At 41.5% G+C, this 23,944-nt stretch overlaps 1 protein-coding gene across 2 annotated transcripts in view; it reads right to left on the bottom strand.

The window, feature by feature from the left end:
• OXSR1 (oxidative stress responsive kinase 1) overlaps positions 1-23,944 on the bottom strand; it is a 125,468-nt gene that overhangs the window by 64,817 nt on the left and 36,707 nt on the right. For both annotated transcript variants that reach the window (XM_026652030.1, XM_026652029.1), the window contains 2 exons: positions 13,441-13,549; positions 2,541-2,682 (listed from right to left, as the gene is read on the bottom strand). In XM_026652030.1, coding sequence (XP_026507815.1) covers positions 2,541-2,682; positions 13,441-13,549 — 251 coding nt within the window. The remainder of the gene's footprint in view (positions 1-2,540; positions 2,683-13,440; positions 13,550-23,944) is intronic.

Below are 23,944 nucleotides of genomic sequence, written 5' to 3'. Positions count from 1 at the left end.
CTTCCCCAAACCCATGCATTCCCCAATATAGATTGTTCTCCAGCAGAGACCTCAAGGCTGGAATGAGGTGGTTAATTTCATTCTCTTTACCTTACATACTACACTGACTCAGCATCCTCCTTGTTCTGTTCCCAAAGTAAGCCAAGCCCAGCATAATCAAGAAGAAGAGTGTTAATATGGGATTCTCATTACAAAGGTAAGAGGGTTTTCTTTTCTCCTTCACTTAGATGAAGGGAGACAATTATCCAGTTTTAAAACTTTCTGGAATCTTTTGTACAAGACACTATCTGATATGAAGTTGTACTGTAAAGGTTGCAACTAGTCTTTTATTATAGGTGGGTCTGGAGCAGCACTACCTATTAAGGATGCCCCTCGCTTCCTATTATCAGACTGTTTCCAATTGCTCATAAAACGTGGGTTGAAGTTTTCCATGCTATGTCAGGCTGAAGGTTTTGGAAAATTTTAGCCAAAATGGTTCAGCTGCTTCTGAGAACAAGTCTAAGGGGGAAAAAATGCCAATTTTGCCCATATTACATTCTAGAGACTTATTTTCTTTGAAATTCTCTAGCGCCTCTGTGCTCTGGAGCAGGGATGTGAAATTCAGCAGGGGATAGCCTTAGTGTTAGGTATGTGCCTTTTGCTACTCCCATGAAAATCTGCCCTAATCTGGCCAAGTTATAAAACTCTGAAAGTCCGTTTGTACATGCTCAGTAGAGACTTGCTAGAGAAGTGGTTTTCAACCTTTTTGAATGTGCAGACCCCTAAAAAATTTCAAGTGGAGGTGTGAACCCTTTGGAAATCTTAATCTGTGGACCTCCAGGGGACCACAGGTTGAAAGCCATTGTGCTCAAGCTTGCTACCAGCTAACGACTATGAAGATTCCATCTGCACTGAGCAAGCTCCATCTTCTTGCAGCTCCTACATGTTACCAACTGTCCATGTGCCATTCCCACAGCATGACTGAGCATGCTCCAGCCCAAGGCAAGGGGCTCAGGATGACTTTCCCTGTAATTGCTGCTCCAGGCCAGGGAGCCTGTCTCTCTTTGTATTCTCAATGACACCATGCTAGCACCCAAGCAGCATGGAGGAAGCAGTCTGACTTGAATGCAGAAGGGACAAAGGCCAGGCCAGGCGAGCGGGAAAGAATTACACTGGGACAAGGAGTCTGGTGAGACTGGGACTGGAGAGCAGAGAAAAACTGACTGGGAGGGAAGAGGGGGAGGCTGGGACTGGAAGCTGAGGGAGAACATGGGGTGTGTGTGAGAAATATGACTAGGAGGCAGTGTGGGAAACAAGGTGGGGGGGGGAGGGGGAAGGAGACATACGACACGGGTATGGGGGGAAACTGGGACTGCCTGGGCAAAAAGATTGGGACAAGGAGTCCAGGGAGGGAGACCGTGTATGACAGCCAGCTTGGGGGAGGTGGGGAGAGATTGGACAAGGAGCCAGGAGGGGAGAACTGGGATGGGATGGACAAGGAGACAGGGACGGGGTGTCAGGGGGAGAAGATTGGGAGTTGGACAGCGAGCCTGGAGGGGGAACTAGGACTGGCTGGGCAAGGAGACTGGAACTGGGATTAGATATGTAAGGAGTGGGACAAGAAGCCAGAGATGGAGAAGTGACAGAACAGGGACAGAGGGGTTAAAGTTGGAGGAAATGGACAGAAGAGTCTGTGACCACTAGAGAAAACTCCCTTCCAGAGCTTAAAATGAAACCCAAGATTCCTGAATCTCACCAGTCCTCGCTTTCACAGATATTTGCTGACAACCACTGGAAAAGTATTGCATCTCCTCCTCCTCTTGCGCTGGTCCACATAGAGGAAGACAACCTACTACTACTACTATCACTAATTCAATTAGTTCACATGGCAAAGGTCCATGAAATGGATCTAAAAGTTCATATGCAGCTGATGACCCACATGGGTGTCAATATGATGCTATATGACAATTTGTTTTCTCAGTTTGTTTTTATTAATAATCTAGGAACTAAGAGCCATATTAAGGATGCAAAATTAAGCACTCAAAAATTAGGAAACGCCCAAACTATTTATTTACATGATCACATACTATTTTTTCCACAGGACCCCTGCCCCAATCAGTGCAGAGGATGGGCAGCGCTCATTCAATGAACAGCTACTCAATATTTTGTTTTCATCTCATTGTTCAGTGTGTGGCCCCACGTCTTGTCCACTGCACATTATTCAAACCCTGCTCTGAAGACAGAAGTATTAATTTCCTCATGGTCTTTTCTATGGTGCTCAACACTATAGTATCCAAGCGATTCACAAATATTCATTAATCAGATCCATAAAACCCATGTGAGATGAATAGGTATTATTATTATTTCAATATTGTTGTTTTACCTTGGCATACTGTACTGTTTCAATCCCCTCATTTCTGCCAGGCCCTACATATAGCGTTACAACTGGTTTAAGCCTCGCTCAGAAGAAACATTTTCCACATATACTGTGTGTGAGCAAGCCAAGAAGCACTTCTACAGTATTGGGAAAGCTTTGCACTACAGGAAAGCAAAAAAAGTACCTGTGGATTTGTCCATTTTTATGCAGGTAGTCCAGCCCCTCCAGCACCTCCTTTAGGATTGTGGCTATACTAGGTTCATCCAGGACTCCATTCTTGTGTTCCCCTTTTGCCACTATGTGTTTAATAACATCCAAAACAGAGCCTAGAGAGAAGACAAAAGTTAAACTTGTTCTTTAGCTTAAACTGGAAGGAATTATTCCATGTGATTAAATCCATCTACACAGTCATCTTGTGGGTAAATCAAGGAAGCCTGGAAAATAAGTGGAGGGGTTAGGGTTAAAGTCAGTAGCATCCATTTTATTTCCAAACAAAAATACAGATAAAAGGATACCTTCTCCATTCCAAACGGGATGCACTGAAAGGACTTTTGCATAGAATATTAGGGTTGGAAGGAACCTCAGGAGGTCATCTAGTCCAACCCTCTGCTCAAAGCAGGACCAATCCCCAGACAGATTTTTGTCCCAGATCCCTAAATGGCCCCCTCAAGGACTGAACTCACAACCCTGGGTTTAGCAGGCCAATGCTCAAACCACTGAGCTATCCCTCCCTCCATACTTGCACTTTCTTCATAGTTTTACTGAAAGTGTTTAAGCCCCCCATTTTTATCTGGTCAGTGGTGGGGAAGGTCTTATTGATCCTCAATAGTACAAACATCCAAAAACATACACCTTTAGCTTGACTGAAAAGTTTGTCAAGAAGTCCAATACCAGGTAAATGCCTTACAGCTTAAAGGGCACCTAGTCTGTCAGCTAGTTGTAAGAGTTAAAGTTCACTCTGACTAACTTGTGATTAAAATCACAAAAGAATAGTTTGTCAGTTGATACAGATACTGGAGCACAGATGTTGAGGAGGCAGCTGTTTTGGCACGGATTCAACTTAAGAGCAGGGAGAGGAAATGAAGAATTGGGGAGGGAGTTGCCACTATGCACAAACTAAAATTTGATAGAATTTTATTTTCCAGTTTCTAAAGACACATTTGGTTCACAGTTGCTAACATTGGTACTATTCCTAACACTTAATGGTGAGCATTTCTTTAACAGATGGAGAGAACATATGAATTTAAAATTTTGATAACAAAATTACTTCCTCACTATGTACAGAATTGGAGTAGAGTTTAAATCCTTCCTGAGATGCATCAATACAGCTCCTCTTCCTGAAGGGGTGTGAATTACATCATCCTGGATGACAAACCATGCTTTACAGACCAAATCAGCACTTTGAATTGCACCCGGGAATAAATCGGGAATCAGTTCAGAGACTGTCTCTTCTCTTACAACATTGTGACCTGCTGATGTGTTTGTGCCAACATTCTCTGTATTTTCATCTGGGGACTGGAAGGCCATATATTTGGTATTTACTACTCCCATTAGCCAGAGAGCCTGACCTTCAAGGCCCGGTGTATAGCCTGTCTCTATTCTCATGAGCTAAACTGTGTTTAGCAGCTCAGTTTGGCGGTTGAGTATCTCCAAACCGGTTTTGTATTGTTTAACCCTTGTATATGCAACTGTAGGGAGCTTTAGTGATACAGGTATCAAACAAGACAATGTCAGCAATGGTGATGGGTTTTGGAAAGAATTAGCTTAGGACCACAGGTTTTCTATTTTAAGTCCTTGAGCAGTATACTTTAAGGAACATTTCGGTACCAGTTTAGCTAGTTATAAGAGTTAGAGTTCATTCTGACTAACTTGTGATTAAAATTACAAAAGAAAACAGAACATGTTTTGACTTGTTAAAGAACAGTGAAAAGCCCAGAAGGGTTTAAAATTGGCATGTATTAAAAACATTAAGACTTAGTCATATGAATTTTGATTAATAATGAATTTCAAGAATGTGCCAGTTAACATTTCTAAGCAGATAGAAAGCAGAACCTTATGGGAAACACATAGGTAAAGATTTAAAACAAAAAAACAAAAAAAAACACTTGTGCTGTTATAGACCCCTATGCAATTCTATTTTTTTTTTAATATAATTTAGGGGGAGGGTTTTGGGGAAAATTTTGCATTATTTTGTTTTATCCATTTTATCCACAAGGGGAGGGGTGGTTGGAGGCCTTGGGGGCGGAGGGAAGGGTTGTAGAGCAAATACTCCCTGCATTCACCCTGCAGTGGTGGCTGCTGTCACACGGAGCTGGGCTTAGCTCTCCACTCCAGACATTGCAGCCTGGTGCACAGGGTCACCGTGCTGTCCAGGTTTGGCACACACACACACACACACACACACCCCATCATGATGGAGGTGCATACAAGCCAAATTTGAGTGTATAATCAGCTGAATGTGAGCTCCCAGTGTGACACTGAGGCCAAAGGGTTAAAGCAATCCTTGGATACATAAACAAGAGAATCCTGGGTAGGAGCACAGATTATTTTACTTCTGTGATCATTACTGAACTACTGTGTCCAGTTCTGGCGCCCACAATTCAAGAAGCATGTCGATAAATAGGAGAAGGTTCAGAGAAGAGCCACAAGAATGATTAAAGGATTAGAAAACATGTCTTACAAAATTATTTTGGGGAAATTCTATGGCATGTTACACAGGAGGTCAGACTAGATGATTACAATGGTCCCTTGTGGTGTTGGAATTTTTGACTATGAAAGGAACAAATACAACAGAAGACTGAAAACAAGAGTTTTCAGGATCTGCGTCTGCACCAACTGCCTAAATGTTCTAGAGATCTGGTCTCTTAACTATGTTCAGTTTTCCTCCACCTTCCTAGGACTGTAAAATACTTTTGATACTGATTATAAAATGCGTCTAAAGGTACGTCTGTTCTTAGCCAAAAGTTCCCTCTTACTGTAACAACCTGAGTTATAACACATGCCTGCGTTTTCTACAGGGAGAGCAACATTTACTGTGTATCAGTGAATGACTGAATGTGACTGTTTCTACTAAAGAAAAGTCACAAAACATATGAAAAAATCAGAGTATGTGCCTCTTCATTTTACCCCAGAAGGGCTAGACTCTGAAGTTTTGGCTTTTAGATTCTGAGGTCTTTAGGACAAGGGACGTCTCTTTTGAACATTTTTGTATGGCACTTAACATAAAGTGGCCTTGTTTGGGTTCTCTCGGTGCTACTGTAATGTACGTAGTAGCTTGTCATTTTAAGTCTGCTAATGTATTTTTAGACTACACTTTCAGGTGGGGATGTTTAGAACAATGGAGGAATTTGGAAGTGTTCTATAGAAACAACAAACAAAGGAGAAAGACAAAGAACTCTCTCAACCAATATTTAATGTCGCAGGCAGCAGATAAGTGACTAAAATGCCTAGGGCTTAATTTCAGCTGATTTCAATTCCCTTGGAGTTTTTATAGCATGTTTGGGGATGGGGGGGTTGGGACCCTGGGAAATTTAAGAATTTAAGCTCTGAAAATGTCACCTTCCTACTGAACCAATTGTTGTCTGAGTCATCCCCACCTTGTCTCTCTCATCCCCACTTAGTTTACTAAAAGAAAAACATGCTTTTACTACTGTCACCACAGCAGTGTAAGAGCTATATTTATTCTGCCTCACGCACCAACAAAATTGCTAGTTAAGCTCTGATTCCAGACTCCTGATTGCAACTACATATGACAACATTGGGTGATACAAAGAACTAAAATGAGCTGCATTCCCATACAAGATTCAGCCTGAAGTTAAAAATCTTACTTCTGACATATTAGCTAAGCCAGTTTGATATGGAGTGACTAAGAAATAAAAGGATCATACGAAAAACGGATAAATAACCAGACTAAAGCCATTCCTGAGCAACTAGAGCCAACTACAGTATTCTTATTAGTCCAAGACCACTATTGCTTTAGGATTTAGACAGACTTCTCACTGATGAATACTTATAAGATTCTTGTACATTCAGAGGCCTTTCTACCTTTACCTTAAAGATCCTCCGCCACCAATGGAGTACTATCTTCCTATCTGGGCTACATACTTCTAAAATCTGTGAAATAAAATGGGCACATTCAATTATTTCATCAAAGTCAGTCCTATGCAAGATGGAGAACATGCTTTATTGGTCACAATATTTTTTTATATAGCACTATAGTTTGACATAGCTTCTTGGCATAACAGCATGCTCCCATCCCAAGGGCCTTACAATCTAGAGTAGCAGTTCTCAAACTGTGGGTTGGGACCCCAAAGTGGGTCGCAACCCCATTTTAATGGGGTCACCAGGGCTGGCTTAGATTTGCTGGGGCCCAGGGTCGAAGCCCGAGCCATACCGCCCGGGGCCAAAGCCAAAGTCAGAGGGCTTCAGTCCTGGGTGGCGGGGCTCAGGTTACAGGCCCCAGCCTGGGGCTGAAGTCCCTGGGCTTCAACTTTGGTTCCGCCCAGGGCAATGGGGCTTGGCCAGACTCAGGCTTCGGTCCCTCCTCCTGGGGTCATTTAGTAATTTTTGTTGTCAGGTGGTGGTCACGGTGCAATGAAGTTTGAGAACCCCTGATCTAGAGGCATAAATGCGAACAGCACAACACACGAAGCCCCTTGTGATCACAGCTCTAAAGGTTCATAAAACTGGTGAGTTGTAAGAAGCTCTTTGAAGGAGACAGAAGAAGCTTGGCAAATGTTGAATGAAAGGCTATTCCAAGTGATCAGGGCAACATGTAAAGCAGCACAAAGTCAGGAGTGGGCACCCAGCAATTGGAGTTTAAATTTAATTCACTGAAATGTTAAGCATGGGTAGAGAGGAAGCTCTGATGAAGAGTCTTTGACTTTGACTATAGGATTCCAATACAAAGAGAGGAGACATGCTGTTAAAACAGAGTTTTACTTGGAACTGTAATATGAAAAAATGCAACAACAAATGAGAGTGTTTCAGTGCATCAAATGCCTGCAAAGTAGTATACAAAAAGTTGGTGCAAGATACTATGCACTGCAATAAGATGTTCAGAATACTGTTTAATCCCCTTGAATTCAAAACCTTCACTATCATTTAGCACCAATCACAACCCATCAACTATATTATCTCTATTTAGTAAAGTACAATCCCATGGTGCAAATTATACTGTAATTAAAAGTTAAGTGGTTTTCTGTTCAAACTTGCATGTTCCATAATTAGCTTTGAAAGATACAAATGCACCAGAGTTTGCAATACTTTCTAATGATAGCAGACATCTCCAAGAGAACCTTTGTGGTACATAGATTTTTCCCATAGCAGATAATACAGCCTACAACCAATTACAGGTCAAGTCCAGCACAAGAAAAGCAAATGATTTATTGGTGTCCCAACATCCGAGGTTAGCTCTGGGACTGTTCAACTTAGACAAGAGACAACTAAGGGGAGGAGGGAAGGGAGGATATGATAGAAGTCTACAAAACCATGAATGGTGTGGAGAAAGTGAATACGGAAGTGTTATTTACCGCTTCCCATAACAAGAACCAAGGTTCACCTGCAGAAGTTAATAGGCAGCAGGCTTAAAACAAACAAAAGGAAGCAGTTCTTCACAGAATGCAGAGTCAACCTCTGAATCTCATTGTCAAGAGATGTTGTGAAGGCCAAAAGTACAACTGGGTTCAGAAAAGAATTAGATAAGTTCATGGAGAATAGGTCCATCAAGGTCTCTTAGCCAAGATGGTCTGGGACGCAAACTCGTGTTCTGGGTGTCCGTAAACCTCCAACTGCCAGAAGCAGTGACTGGACAACAGTGGATAATTTCACTGTTCTGGTCATTCCCTCTGAAGCATCTGGCACTGGCCACTATCAGAAGACAGGGTACTGGCTAGATGGACCATTGTTCTGACCCAGTATGGCCATTCTTATGTTCTCTGCAACTGACAAACTGGCCTGATCTCTCTCCAGATGTGAGACCAGAGACAATAACCTGCAGCTCCCCTCCCCACTGTGCTACCAGGACAGAAGAGGGAGGTGGATCATGGCTCCATTTCTCCCTTTTTCATAATGTGAGTGCAGTGGAGGAGAACCTACAAATTAGGTCAGCCCTGTCTGAAGAGAACACCGAATAGCTGTCACACTTTTCATAATCATCACCAAGTATTTATACCTTACCCATCACTACAGTATCTTAAGAGACTGAAGGCACAACAGGTTTATTAGCAAACCAATATCTGAAACATAGGAAGTGCCATGTGTAAGGACTCTCCCACCATGAGTCATCTCAGCTGGGATTGAACCTGGGGCCATAAACACAAAAGCATGGGCCTCTAATAAATCATGTAAAGGAGTAACACCACTAGCTACTAGCAATACTGTGCTCTTATCTTGTGGCCAAACACAAGAGGTAAGCATGTAACACACTGAACCAATCACACATGCATCTTTGGTTCCTTATTCTTTGGACAAAACACTCATGGAAGACTAGAGCTCTAGTGAAGATTACATAAAAGAGTTGCGTATAAAGCAACTTGTCTCAATCTGCCTAGGTACTGCATATATGTCATGAACTGCTCTTCCCTCAAGCAGCCTGCTGATGCTGCAGCAATTACATGATGGATAAACACCCACAGGACACCTTTTTAGATCAAAAGGCAGAACATCGTACTGACAAGTCCTGAGAACATGGGGAATCTGAAAGAGCCTGGCAAAACATGAAAGCAGGCACCATGGAAGCCTTTATGGGTCAGACAACTCAAACTTTATCGAAACAGTAGTGAGCTATAGTTGTGGCTGAGACAACATGTTTCATTCCAGGTCCCAATTTTCTAGCACTTAAGTGTTACTTTTTGGGCTCCAATCTCAAGCTTCTCCTCAGCCCAAAACTGATTGTTTTAGAAAAAACTTAGGGGGGAAAAATTTGGCTCTTTGGAATACTTTGCATTTATATAGCAGTTTTCATCTGTACATCACAAAACCCTTTACAACTATCTATTTTACAGGTGGGGGAAGCTTAGGCAGAGGAAGGAAAGGCATTTGTCCAAGGTCACAGAGGATTTCTGGCACAGCTGGGAATAGATACCAGTTTTCCTCTGTTTCAGTCTAGTGCTCTATGCATTGGACTACATAGAATCCCCTAGATACTTTATGTAATGTATCAAAAAGGCGGCTTTACCATCAAAGCAATTATTCTAGAGCTTTCTGTATTCCACTTATAAGACTTAAATCTTCCGTCTTGCCACATTCTCGGGCCAAAAAAATCTTAAAACGTGGATGCCTAAAGTTAGGCCCCAAAATCCATATTTAGGCACCTAATAAAAACAGAACTGATTTTCAGAGAAAGTGAGCACCACAGTTCCTGCTGAAGTCAATGAGATCAACAACCTTTGAAAGTCATGCCGTTAATTTAGATGTCTAACTTTAGAAACCAAACTTAAACACAGTTTGCCTTAGGTCTTCAGTAAGAACCAGTGCCTAGCCTGTACAAATTTGCACATAAACATTCTTCCACAAGGTATTGCTTTCTATTAATTCTTGCATAGACCAGTTCAATACTTATTACACATTAAGGCAGTGCACACCAGTTGAGATCATCTCCTGGCTAATCTAGCCTCCTCATTGTTCCCTCAAAACACCATGTACCAAATAATTAAACTTGGTGTAGCGCACACCCTTCAAGTACACAACTATGTAAAGTCTAAAACACTGCACCAGGCCCTAGCAGGTCTGTCAGCATTCTATAGGGTTCAGTGCTCTCTCGGATGCTCATCCACTGACGGTGAAAAAGTCCGACTTGCTCTACAAATCTCACTTCACCACCTTCCATCCCAAGTGCAAGGCATATTTCTCTGACCTCACCAACACCAACATATCCATGAAGCACACATTTAAGAAATCCACATGCAATGTTCCTCCTCAGAAGAGGAAGGAAGAAAAAAGAGAACTACACGTGATAGTTATTAGTCACACTGCTTAATGTATCAGTGGAAGATGCTCAGATACTGTGATTATGGTATTAAAAACCTGAAAAAACAAAGCATGTTTAAAAAAAAAGATTAAAGCTACATATGAAGCATTATGGCTGAAATTTTACATACTCCCAAAAGGCAAGAAATGTATAGTTCCCACAGCAATAAAATCAACCACACACTGCACTCCACAACCTAAACTACAGTAACTGAACCTCACAGAGTATTAAAAATACACAGGACACAAGTTAGGTTCTTGAAAAGAAAACTCACTCTGAATTTCCCAAAGTACGTGTAAAAAATCTTCAGCCATGACATCACACTGAAGTCAACATTGCACAGCCAATAACTGCTTTCTGTTGGTTAGCATGAGGTTTGGCATACATGATCTAGACACGCTGCTGTTAAATTATGGATGTTACATACATTATTTTTATAGGATCAGAAAGTCTTGAATACAAGTTACCAAATATTGTCCCCTTTCAACTTCAGGGCCCAAGCTTTCCATGGGGTTTAGTGCAGGAGTCTGGCAGCACAGAGCGCTTTGCAGGATTGGGCCCAACAGACTTCAACTGAGAAGATTCTTAGTCACACTTAGCAGTAGTGAACAATTTAAAGAGCATCATTATCAGCTTTAAGAATTACATCTACGTGGACTGATCAGCCTCTGACTACCTGAGAGAAATAAACCTCAGAAATATAGATAGATAGATGCTTGGCCTTACAGAGCTCAGACAGAATCTAATAAAACAGGGAGATCAACACACTAGACACACACCAAACAATGTCCAGATAAGAGAAAAGGAACAAGTGACACAGAGAACAGAAGAAAACATTTGAATAAGTTCCAAGTTCATGGATCTGTCAATTTCTTCATGTCATTGGGTAAGCCATGTCACCACAGACAAGATGTCATGGCCAATTTCAAGGAAGAGATTTCTTTCATTTGCCCTTTCTCTCCAGACTGTGGCCCATCTGCAGAGAAGTGTAGGTACACAGAAAACAAGATTAGGACTAGCAGAAGGGGAAAGGGTGTAAGTGATGAAAATGACGACAGATGGTACAGTGCATTCTATTAGGGCTTTTTGTAATTTCCCTCTTTTTAACTTGATCTTTTATATTTAACATATTAAAATTGGACCTACCAAAATGCAAACATATGGATCTTATCAGATACCCTCATTTTTTTCCTACCCCATACCCAAATGTCAACTGCTGTAACTCATTTGTTACTTAACTGGACTCATTTGTTGCATCACACCATATTTAATTATAAATCCTTGGTGACAGAGACTGTTTTCTGTGAAGTATTTTCCAGGACACTATTCATGATTACAGAGTAATTCAAATTAAACAAAGATTTCTTAAGAATGTTTGTTTGTCCATTGATCTTAATTAAATTGCTGGTCATTAGGAAGCCTTGGAAGTTGTTAGATCAGCGATTCTTCAAAATAGATTAAATTCCTGAAATGTGACAGAAGCTCAGAGTGCATGACCAGCTCGCAGAGTTTCAACACCTCAAAGACTTGCACAATTTAAAAATATATTGGAGGCTTCTCATGCTAAAGGGTGGAATGGTAAGAATTGCTCTCTACAGTAGAGCGGTCACAGACAGCTGTTTGATGAACAAGTGTTTTGTGTCACGGTTCAAATGACAGTTCTTAACTGAAAGCACATTAAAGGAGCTAGCAGATTTGCAAACCAGAGAAGATCTGAGAACAAGGATAATGGTTCCTCACCTTAACAAATGAGCAACCTACACAATTTACAGAGCAGAACTGCCAGCAGTTAACTTAGAAAAGGCACAATTAAAAAAGTCATGACATGGATATGTTAGAAGGGCCAAATGCAAATCTGCCCCATTTTAGAAATATCAGACACTGCTGATTGCTTTGGAGCAATGTTGGTGCATAAAGACCAGCATATCAAGTCTGAATGATTAAAGCAGGTACCTAAGAAAAAGTGGCTTATTACAGGCACTTTTTCTTAGGTACACCTGCACCTTCCACTGAACTAAATGGCAATAGCAGATACTCAGCAACAATGAGAGCAGTGCCACTTGTTTAAGTGACTACATTTCAAAACTGGGTGCCTAAAGTGTTGGCCTAATTGCCCAGAAGAGATTAAACCGTACCAGTGTAGTCAGTTGCCTGTGTATTATCAGAAGAGAATGCTAACACTTAAATAGGTTTTAGACTGTTTCCCTTTAGGACTATTTCTACAGCAGTTATATTACTGCTCCTTTCAGATTTCAGCAGTACTGGTGCCCCAAGACTAAGAGATTTGTCTGCATTGACGTAAAACAGAAAAGAAATCCCAGTCCTTGCATTCATACTTTGTCTTTTGTGTGGGCCAAAGTAATGAGGAGCCTGAATTAGGCTAAAGTTAAGTCAATTTCAACCTGAAAAACAGGTCAGTGGAGATTGATGCTGTTGAAAAAGAAAGCAACAAGAGTGTGTGCTATGTAGAGTCAGTCATCTACTGTTCCAACTAAAAAGCCCGTGCTAGGTGCTGTGGAGAAAAGGGAAGAAACTCCCCTGGGAAAGCAACTCTGGAAACTGAGCCTTGCTTGTTAATATGAGTACAGAAACAATATTTCAGACCTCCCACCCAGGAAGCTTTACATTAATCAATTTTCAAAAACAAGCATAAAATAGCTTCAGTTACTACGATTTGTATAGATTAATAGTCACGTTTTCCTATTTTTGTGTGTTTACATGAATTTTTCACATAGCAAAGAGGAAGGGAGAGGACAGAAAAATGACTATACTAGGGGAACAGTGACTATATGAAGTGCTCTCAAATGCACAAAATAAAACTGAAAAATAATTTTCTCCTCCAATCTTTCAGTTACAGTAGTGTTAGTTGCTACTTGTAACACTAGTAGCAAACGAATGTTCAAACAGAAGCACTCAAATTTGATTGTATTCCTTTAACTTTGAGAAAATAAAAAGGGAATATTTGCAGTTATTTCAGCATCTTTAGCTACAGATTTTGGGGATAGAAGGGGGGAGAAGAGAAGAGATGGTACAACGGGGAAGGGCGCATTTAAAGCCAACCACTTCCCATACTTTTTCCATATGGTCTAGGGTATATGAACATAGTACCACTCACCTCCACTAAGTAACTTCATCACTAGCCAGAGCTCATCTTTCACCACAAATGATGTGTAGTAAGATACAATGTTAGGGTGATGGCACTGACTCATGGCTTGAATTTCTTTCTGCAGAGAGAAAAAAAGAGTTATTTTTTAAATGCCTGGTAAATAATTACCATCTACTACTACTATTTCCATCAAGACAGGGTGTTCATGAGGCAAAAATAACTCTTGGAACCAACAGTGAAGATCCAGAAATGTAATAGTCCTGTTTGATCTGCTCAGATCAAACTTTGAAATTTTTCTGAATACAGGACTAAGCTATCAAGTCCTGGCTAGTAAAGAACAGGGTGGAGGACTTCCAGTTACAAGGGTCAAGGGCAACACCCTGGCGAGAACCCAAGCCCCTATTACCAAGCTCAGCTGAAATGAAAGGGGAGGTGGCTTCTGGGACTTCTACCAGGTTGTTCCCCCTAGAACTTGCATAGTGGCTCAATCTGTCTATCAACCTCTGGTTAATAGGCGCTTCTTCCTTATACCTACTATAACTTTCAATGGGGGTACTGTTGCACTTTGAAACATCAGCAGAGAATATGGTAAAGCACTTAAAAAAAATGTATGAGAAGGAGGAAGCCTTCAGAGGATATTATTTCCAGAAGTCACAGCTGGGCTGCGTAGTAAAAAAAAAAAATAGAAAGTTTGTCACATGCTTGTGTGAATGTCGAGGAAGAAAAAAGTCACATGCACAACACATGCAGTCAAAAAACTGTCAGCTATTTGATTTGTAACATGGGGGATTAACAAATGTTCTGTTCCTCACACGAGGTGGTAAGGTCATGAATAATTAATGGCTGCACAGCCCTCCGGGGGTGGGAGGGATAGCTCAGTGGTTTAAGCATTGGCCTGCTAAACCCAGGGTTGTAAATTCAATCCTTGAGGGGGCCATTTAGGGATCTGGGGCAAAAATCTGTCTGGGGATTGGTCCTGCTTTGAGCAGGGGGTTGGACTAGATGACCTCCTGAGATCCCTTCCAACCCTGACATTCTATGACTCTATGAATGCAATTGACCTATGCAATATTAGTGGTGAGAAAAAAGTATTAACAAAAGCAGAGCTTCTTCCCCCAACCTCAATAACCCTCATCTTCTATTCTAATCTCTCATTGGCAACATAAGGGCTTCTCTTGTGCCCACAGAGGATATAATATCCTTGGAGGCTTGGCGCACACAATTGTTTTAACTGATCATTGTAAATCGCAATGGGCATTGTGATTAAAAATGCTTCCTCTCATAACTGAAACCAGACATATGCACAATAGCTCTGTTAGAGCAATAGAAATGCAGCACAATTGCTGAAGAGCTGTATTTAACAGCCAGGAACCTTATTTTATAAGCATATTGGATGGGGATAGGGAGAAATGTGAAAGACTAACCAAAATCCATGTGTATTTATTGCATCCTCAGTTTACAGTAATTTTCCCGATGTCCTCTAGAAATAAATAAGGTTTAAAGAGTGATTTTAAGTGAAGTGACTTGGGAGTACGTTGTTAGACAAGGACAGCAGAAATGAAAGCTGCTACCACCAATGCCCATGCCTTGTGGCCCTTGTCACAGAGCAGAGCAGTCATGAGTTAGGCCCTACTTAACTTGCAATATTGCAGACTCCACAATATTAGGCTTCCACCGCAATTTTGACAGTGGGAGCCCCCGCTCTCAGCCCCAGGCGGCCAACAGTGGAAAATCACGGAAGAGTAACAATGGACTTGTTTACCGCAAATAATAAAGTCCCTTATGACTTTTCCACAATTTTCCATGGCTTGTCCGCAACTCAGCCGCAATTTTTTTGACCATCATCCCGCAATTCAAGTAAGGCCTTAGTCATGATACACTTGCAAAATACACTTGCTGTTTGTCATGTTCCTTTTCACTCCTCCCTTCACTTTGGGGAATCCTATGCAGCCACCTGATATCAAGTATCAGGAAGCAGAAACTAGGAGAGCTGCAGAAATGAGTTTCGCACCGTCCTTCTCCTGGAAGCAGGCTCCCATTTCCCTATATTCAGTCTTTGTGGCTATTTTAACTTCCGGTAGAACCTCAAGCTGCATCTTGCCAAGGGTTTCTCAAACTTCAGATAAATGTACTTGGTCCTATCTTTACCTGAACACACTGACCTAGTTGAAGCTGTCTTGAACAAAGACTTATTTCTGATTCATAATTTGAAAACAGTATTTAGAGTGTTGCCTGTTTAGATATTGAGGATGAAATACTGACAAAAACAGGTTTGAAGACATGCAAGAGTCTTGAAAAAGGCACATTTTCCTTGAATTGGGTATTAAAATATCCACATTGTCAGACTCCAAAAGCTTGTATCCAGAGATCAGCTCTAACTGCTCTGATGTCTTCCCATTAAGTGCCAAGATGAATACCGTAACCACATCTCTCTACAGTAAACTGAGCACTTGAAAGCTTTTGAAACGCCAATAAAACTACTACAAACTATAATTTAGAATCATAATAGATATTGAATAGACACCTTATGTAAAAAAAGTCAAACGCGTCAATGGAAGACCGGGAATAGCATTTTGTTTATTTTGAAAGTGGGTCTACTCACCCACTGATGTCGGACTCAGATTTGAGTTAACTGGCGTGGAGATGTGGGAAGCTGGTAGGCCAAACATCTGACCCACCAGCTGAATGTGATTGCAGGCATATGTATGTGTGTTAAATGTACTTTCCTCTGGAAGAATTTTGCTCCTTAAAACACTGAGCGCAGGATCCTGGTAAATTTAGTTTTCCTATCTACACATTAACTCAATAGAGACAGTATGGAGGAAAGCACTGTGCTTACACACAGATACCTATGATTTCAGAGAAAACCAGGATGCTGTTTACTTACTGAGGAGTCAAAACCAATGCAAAACAAATCTATTCCAATGAGGCAAACCTTATTTGGGCGGCCCAGTGCTGCCACCAGAAGATCCGCGATAAGCAAAACTATGTTCAGATGCGGCCAACGACACTGCCCTGAGTTTTGAGGGGAGAGTTCTCCTCCTTTAGTTGAAATCAAGGCATGTGTTAACCTTTAGAAAACCTCCTTGGTTTTGCTCCATAAAGCATTTATACATAACTGCCTCAGAAGTCACTAGAAGCCATAGCCCTTCAACTTTTCTATTTATTAATTTTAACATTTAAGTTGAGGCTATGAATTAATAACATGAATGCATTTTTTTTTTAAAGAAATCTTAAATCAATTTTCCCTGTATCCTAATCAAACTGGATAAGAGCACGATATGAAAAAAATGGAGGGCAGATATGGAAGCCAGGAACTGTTTTAATCAGAGTTATCAAAATTAGCCTGTGGAACTCATTACCACAAGATATCATTAAAGCAAAGAGCTTGGAAGGATTTAAAAAGGATTAGACATTTATATGGAAAACAAGAACATCCAGAGCTACATTAGTAAGGATGAAACAAACAGTTTGGAAAGGATATAAGTCTTCATGCTTCAGGGGTTAAGTCAATATGAAGGGATGGGAAGAAACTGCTCCTATGGGCAAGTCATTGCACATATGTCCATTTTGGCACGTTTTGCACCTTCCTCTGAAGATGCTAGTACTGGCCACTCTCAAAGACTGGATACTAGACTAGGTGGACCACTGGGCTGATTCGGTGTGGCAATTCACATGTTACTCTGTTATTAACTCACTGCACAGTCTTGAGAAAAATCACTCAACATCTGCTTCCATTCTCCTCAGCTGCAAACTCAGGACCACACTTGTGTTGTCGGGACTGATATTTGTAAAGTCCGTTGAAGATATAACGCAGTAAATGCAAGAATACTAAGAGCGTTTTCCAGCTGGCCAATCTCAACCTCTATGCCCACTGCCACCTCCTATGTCAACTAGATTGTCGCATCCTTCCTTTTGATTCCCAATATTGTTCACCATGGTGACAGAAATTGATGCAGATTTACATGCACACTCTGAATCAGCTTAAATTAGACAAGTTATTGCCTTGTAAATAATTATTATGGGCATTTTCTTTATTAATATACCATTTTATCTGGATCAACAGAACAGGGGCAAGTGGACTACAGTTTTCTTTTAGAGGCCAGGCTTCCACATTCCCTCAGGAATCCATGTCCAAACTGAACTGTAACATGATCTGACAATAATCAGTAAAGTAATTAAGACTGCTCAGCTTCAGCTCTGATATTCATATACTGAGGAATGATATGGCAGAGCATTGCAGTAGTCTTAAGGTTTCCATTTTCTGTTAGGTGAGGTCCCGTCACATGATTTAAATCAATCACATACCAACTGTGGTTATTTGGTATGTCAAGTTATACATTTACATTTCAGAATCTGAAATGCTTTGAGGGTTTTGTAACTTCCCCCCAATCACCCAATTTAAGAGATATTTCCAGTTTCTATAAACTATCAGAAAATAAGAGTCCCAGTAAGGAAATGGATAGTGATGAGACATCTGTGCTGATCCTACTGGATCAGTCTGCTGCTTTGATTCTAGCCACCATCTGGTATTGTTAACCCACATGTGGGACATAGGAATTGGCCTACCAGACGTTTATCTAGTCCAGTATCCTGCCTGACAGTAGCCAATGCCAGATCCTTAAAAAGACGGCATAAGAAACCCAATAATGGGCAATTGTAGTACGAGGAATCCTTGTGGCACCTTAGAGACTAATAAATTGATTTGGGCATAAGCTTTCATGAGCTTGAACCCACTTCATCAGATGCATGAAGTGAAAAATACAGGAGCAGGTATAAATACATGAAAGGATGGGGGTTGCTTTACCAAGTGTGAGGTCAGTCTAACAAGATAAATCAATTAACAGCACGATACCAAGGGAGGAAAAATAACTTCTGAAGTGGTAAGAGAGTGGCCCGTTACAGACAGTTGACAAGAAGGTGTGAGTAACAGTAGGGAGAAATTAGTATTGGGGAAATTAAGTTTAGGTTTTGAAATGACCCAACCACTCCCAGTCTTTATTCAGGCCTAATCTGATGGTATCCAGTTTGCAAATTAATTCCAGTTCTGCAGCTTCACGTTGGAGTCTATTTTTAAAGTTTTGTTGTTGTTGAAGAATTGCTACTTTTAGGTCTGTTATTGAGTGACCAGAGAGATTGAAGTGTTCTCCTACTGGTTTTTGAATGTTATGATTCCTGATGTCAGATTTGTGTCCATTTATTCTTTTGCGTAGAGACTGTCCAGTTTGGCCAATGTACATGGCAGAGGGGCATTGCTGGCACATGATGGCATATGAACAGTGTGCCCGTAGGGGAAATTTTCTGACTAAGCTGGGGGAGTTAGCAATTGGTTATACCTTAAGGGATTATAAATTCTCATGCCTTAACCTTGGATATTCTGATCCATGCATCTGATTTTATTTTATTTTTAATCTTTCACAGCTCTTGATCTCAGTATTTTGTGGCAGCAAATGCCACAAGTTAATTTTGTGGAGTGTAAAGATATTTTATCAGGTTTAAACCTCTTGAAAATCACTGCAATTGACTGTCCGATTGCTTTAGTATTACAAGAAGAGGCAAACAGGCAACCCAGTTTACATTTTTCTTAGTTATTGATTATTTATAATCTCTGTCATGCCCAGTCTACTCCATCACCTTGCTGAACTAGACAGACCCAGCCATTTCAGTCTCTTCACATGGAAACCATTCCATGTCTCTGATCATTTGTCATCTGTTTCTAAACCTATTCCATTTCTGTGATCTGCAACCTAGAAATCCATGGAATCACTCTCTGAAAGTCATGACAGGCAGCTGCTTCCACTCGGTAGGAACCCTATTTGGAGTTCCACAAGCTTAATGATTTCCCCTCTGTTGTTCAACTTTTAGGCTAACCATTAGAGGACATTAAGCAGACAATCCATTTCACTCAGCTACCCCAACATCGGGGCGGGGGGGGGGGGGAGCACGCAAGAACCAAACAACTGGATGAAAGTTAACTGGCTTACATTTAACTTAAGGATGATGGAGATGATGTTGGTGAGTATAGGGGAATAATTAAGGCGTTCTAGATTGTTAGCTCTTCCGAACAAGAATGTGCCTTTTTACTGTTTGTATAAGGTCCGAGACATGACACTAGTAGAAACAGTTAGAATCCATGACCATTCCCTCAGGATAGCCATCAATGTGATCGACAAGGAGATGCCTGCTCCAGGAGCCATTCAACTCAGCTCTGCACTTGGACACCAGGTTGCATCATTGGCCAGAAATGCCTACCCCACCTCAAAATGGCACCCATTCCTGGAGGGCAAAGGCCTTGTTACTGTGAATCTCTCTGCACCACACCATGAGTGCTATGATCAACAGGGACAATGAAGCTGGAGGAGGCAAGATGCAGCACAGGAGGTGGAGGAAAGACATTCACAGTGAACAATGTCCAGCTTGAAATCCTCTGCAGCAGGAAACAGTAACCTTTAATAAAACTGTCAAAAGCACCTAAGTCACTTAGCAGCCTCAGTCCCATTCACCTTCAGTGATACCTAGGGTACGTCTTCACTACCCGCCGTATCGGCGGGTAGCAATCGATTTATCCGGGATCGATATATCGCATCTCGTTAAGACGCAATATATCGATCCCCGAACGCACTCACCGTCGACTCCGGAACTCCACCAGAGCGAGCGGCGGTAGCGCAGTCGACGGGGGAGCCGCGGCCATCGATCCCGCGCCGTCTGGACCCCAGGTAATACGATCCAAGATACTTCGACTTCAGCTACGCTATTCGCGTAGCTGAAGTTGCGTATCTTGGATCGATTCTCCCCCCCCCCCCGCCATGTAGACCAGCCCCTAGACTCCTAAGTCACTTTTGAAAATAAGACATGGATCAGACTTAGGTGTTTTTGAAAACTGTACCCAATTTTTCCTTCCAAGTACAATGGTGGACAACACACTGCCTGACCTTTCCCCTACACACATTCCTTCCACAAGTACTGTGGCAAAAGGTGATTTGAAAAACCATGAAGAATTACTTTGAAATCCTCTGGCAAAATATGCTCTATAAGTGCAAAGCCCCCAACCCTGCTGGGGAAAGTGAGACACAGAGCTGGCAGTGGTTTCTCCACAACCCCACAGGACAGCAGAAGAACAGGAAACAGGCCCCAGGCACCCTGGTTTCATTCCCTGCTTTCGCCACAGACATATAGTAGTGGCTCTGCTCTTGTATATTTTCTTTGTGGCAGTTATCACTTTTTCTGCTGAATAGCCAAGGTGTCTGTGTGTTACTTGGTGCATATTTCCATACTAATCCCTAGCATGGTACGGCTGGTCTTCTAAAATTAACACAGCTACAATGTATGAAAATATATTCCATTGCCTTCATCTAGAAACACACATCTGTTAATTATAAAACACATGACTATTACAAACAGCTTCCAAAACACCACATGGTGAGGGTTACACCAGGACACCCACATGGCTCAAATGTATTTTGAGACATGAGGATCAAGGTCAAGTACCTTCAACCAGCCAAGTCATACCACTAGTCTTGCTTAGCCATCTCTCTCCTGAAAGGATCCACCAAGAGCAAGGATCTCTCCCAGCCTCCCTTTCACTCAACCCATTTTCAAAACCCTGTGTCACACCTACCAGCTGCTACAGTCTAAATCAGTGGTTCTCAAACGTTTGTATTGGTGACCCTTTCACACAGCAAACCTCCGAGTGCAACCCCCCCACCTTATAAATAAAAAACACTTTTTAAAATATTTAGCACTATTATAAATGCTGGAGGCTGACAGCTTGCGACCCCCTACGTAATAACCTTGCAACCCCATGAAGGGTTATGACCTCCAGTTTGAGAATCCCTGGCCTAAATGAAGCTCCTCCCAGAGTTCATGACCTTCACTTGATTCAGCTGACAGTGTTAGAGAGCAACATAAGATTTCTCCCTACCCCTCTCCTCCACAATCCCAGGACTCAGCATGTTAGTTCTGCAGAAGTCCCAGCCCCCTACTGGCCAAAAGTTTGAAACAAATCTCATTATTAATTGGGGAAACGTTTCACCACCCAAAATGAGGGTACAGCCCCTCAGATCCATGCAATTTTACCCCCTTTACCAAACAGACTCGGGATAAATACTTCCCACTCACCCCAAAACAATAATCCCCCCAAAATGCCCATTGGTCTGAAGCGCTGTAGGGAATTAGAGTTGACTGAGCCCCATGTGTCATTTTCTGTCCCAGCTCATGAGGAGTGGGCAGTGTTTTATTACACAAAAGCAAGGATTTTGCTGCCAGAGGACAGAATGGAATGTTTGTTGTAAGCTGGCTATTATGCTTGGAGTCCCTGATCAGCACAACAGAGGGATAATGGATCTAGTAAAGCACACTAGTTTATGTTTATAATGGCGTGATATAGGGGTATACGATACACCAGCGACCATTTCTGGCATTTCTCTTTCAAAATATTTATTCTTGGATTCCATTTTGGCCTCGTCAAAACAAGGTTTTAAAAAAACCTATAAATATAAGGATGAGTATTGCAGAACTAGACAGGTTTCAAAAAAGGGCTATTTTCACCCAACTAGAGACACTTTAAAGGGTCCCCGTTTTCAGAGGATATTGAGGACCACCTTCTGAACAAATCATGTGTCTCCAGTTGGGTGGCAAAAAACACTAATTAGTTCTGATCATTCAAGCCTCACTGTGTTAAACAGAAACAGACCATCCTCACACATGCTATTTCATTGCCATGACTGAGGGACAGAGAACTCTGACCATATGTTATTCTGAAATTAACATTAAGAGATTTATTGTTCTCAGTTGGGAAATCAATATTTCTTTTGCTATCTCATGCTTCTTTTGTTCTCGGCCAAATTACTGACATAACCACACTGGAGCAGCAGACAACTTCAAGCACATGGCTGTTTTCATTGGCAGTATCCAAATTACTGTCCATCAGACCCCCTTTAATACATATTGTATTGATTATTATAATCAATTCACTAGGCTTTAGAACTAAAGAAAGTACATCTTCACACAATGCACAGCCAACCCGTGGAACTCATTGTCAGGGGATATTATGAAAGTATAACAGGGTCCAACGAAGAATTACATAAATTCATGGAGAACAGGTCCATCAATGGCTATTAGCCAAGATGATCAGGGATGCAACCCCATGCTCTGGGTGTCCATAAGCCTTCAATTGCCAGAAGCTAGGACTGGATGAGAGGGGATGTATCACTCAAAATTTCCCTGTTCTGTTCATTCCCTCTGAAGCATGTAGCACGGGCCACTGTTGGAAGGCAGGATACTGGGCAAGATGGACCATAGGTCTGACCCAGTATGGCTGTTCTTATGTTCTGATTTAACCTGTAAGAGTCTACTTTTCAGTTTACTGGTGCAGAAAGACACCCTTTGATTCATGTCTTTAACCCAAGTATCTGCCCAAGAGATTATTCCTGTATGTTTTATTTTTAAAATGATCATGGTTTAGAGTCATCCTAAAACATGACTTGACATTTCTTCTTCACAGCAGCCTGTAATCAAGCCTGCAGAAGGGGCCAGCACTGAATCATGTCACATAATTGGGACTTCATGAAAGAAGAAAGCAGCTATTCATTCTAGTCCTATTCATTATGAGATAAAATGGAGGTAATTTTGAAGAATGGGTCAGCTGGAGATTAAGATATGTAATTAGGGGACATTTTTATCTAAAATTACAAGCCAACTCTCTACTGCAGAGCTTTCTGAATATAAGCCTTTTAGCTGAAATTGGCAATTACTCAAATACTGATCTCAGTTTTAGTTTGTGGTAAATCAGTTAGGAATATAGTCAGGACAGGGGACCACAAACTACACCGAAGGCATTAAAATTGTGGCAGGATAGGTTGTCAAGAGGAAAGATCACGATTATGGAAGGGAAGAGAGATCCGGATCCCCCTAGACTAGCTAGAGCCATAATGGTGTTTAGATACCCTTGGTCAGAGACAGAGCTTAAAACTCCTACAGATATGTTAAAAATAACTGCACTTGTATAGCACCTTTCCCCCCCTCTACAAGTACAGATTTACAACACTTGAGAGTCTGGCAAGTATTGGAGCTCAGAACTTAAAGTGCTTTGCCCAAATTTGTACAGCGAGAGCTAGAAACAGAACCCAGGAGTCTTGGCTCCCAATCCTGTGTTCTAATCACCCGCCACCAAACCACATTGCCTGTTAGAGAGAAGCATCATCATGAAGAGAACTTTTGGCTGATGGTTAAATCTACTATTACTGGCTGTCAGGACACAAAGGGAGGGAAACCCTGATCAGGACCTAAGTTATAATCCCCCTTTTCCCCCCACATAAAAAGGAGAGAATATTTATTATAAAAAAAGCTTATCTTGGCTGGCTTGTTTTAGTATTAGATTATGTAATACGAGGTGGGGGGAGGGGGAATAGCTGTTACTGAAGGGAATGTGCATGGCTAGAAAGCGAGCCCACTACCATGCACACTACAGCAAAGAGGGAATAACCATGAATTATAACAGCAGCCTGATGGAATC

Source organism: Terrapene carolina, unplaced genomic scaffold (assembly GCF_002925995.2).
Source record: "Terrapene carolina triunguis isolate 2854851 unplaced genomic scaffold, T_m_triunguis-2.0 Scaffold111, whole genome shotgun sequence".
NCBI lineage: Eukaryota > Metazoa > Chordata > Testudines > Emydidae > Terrapene > Terrapene triunguis.
This window is presented reverse-complemented; position numbering and strand designations above follow the sequence as displayed.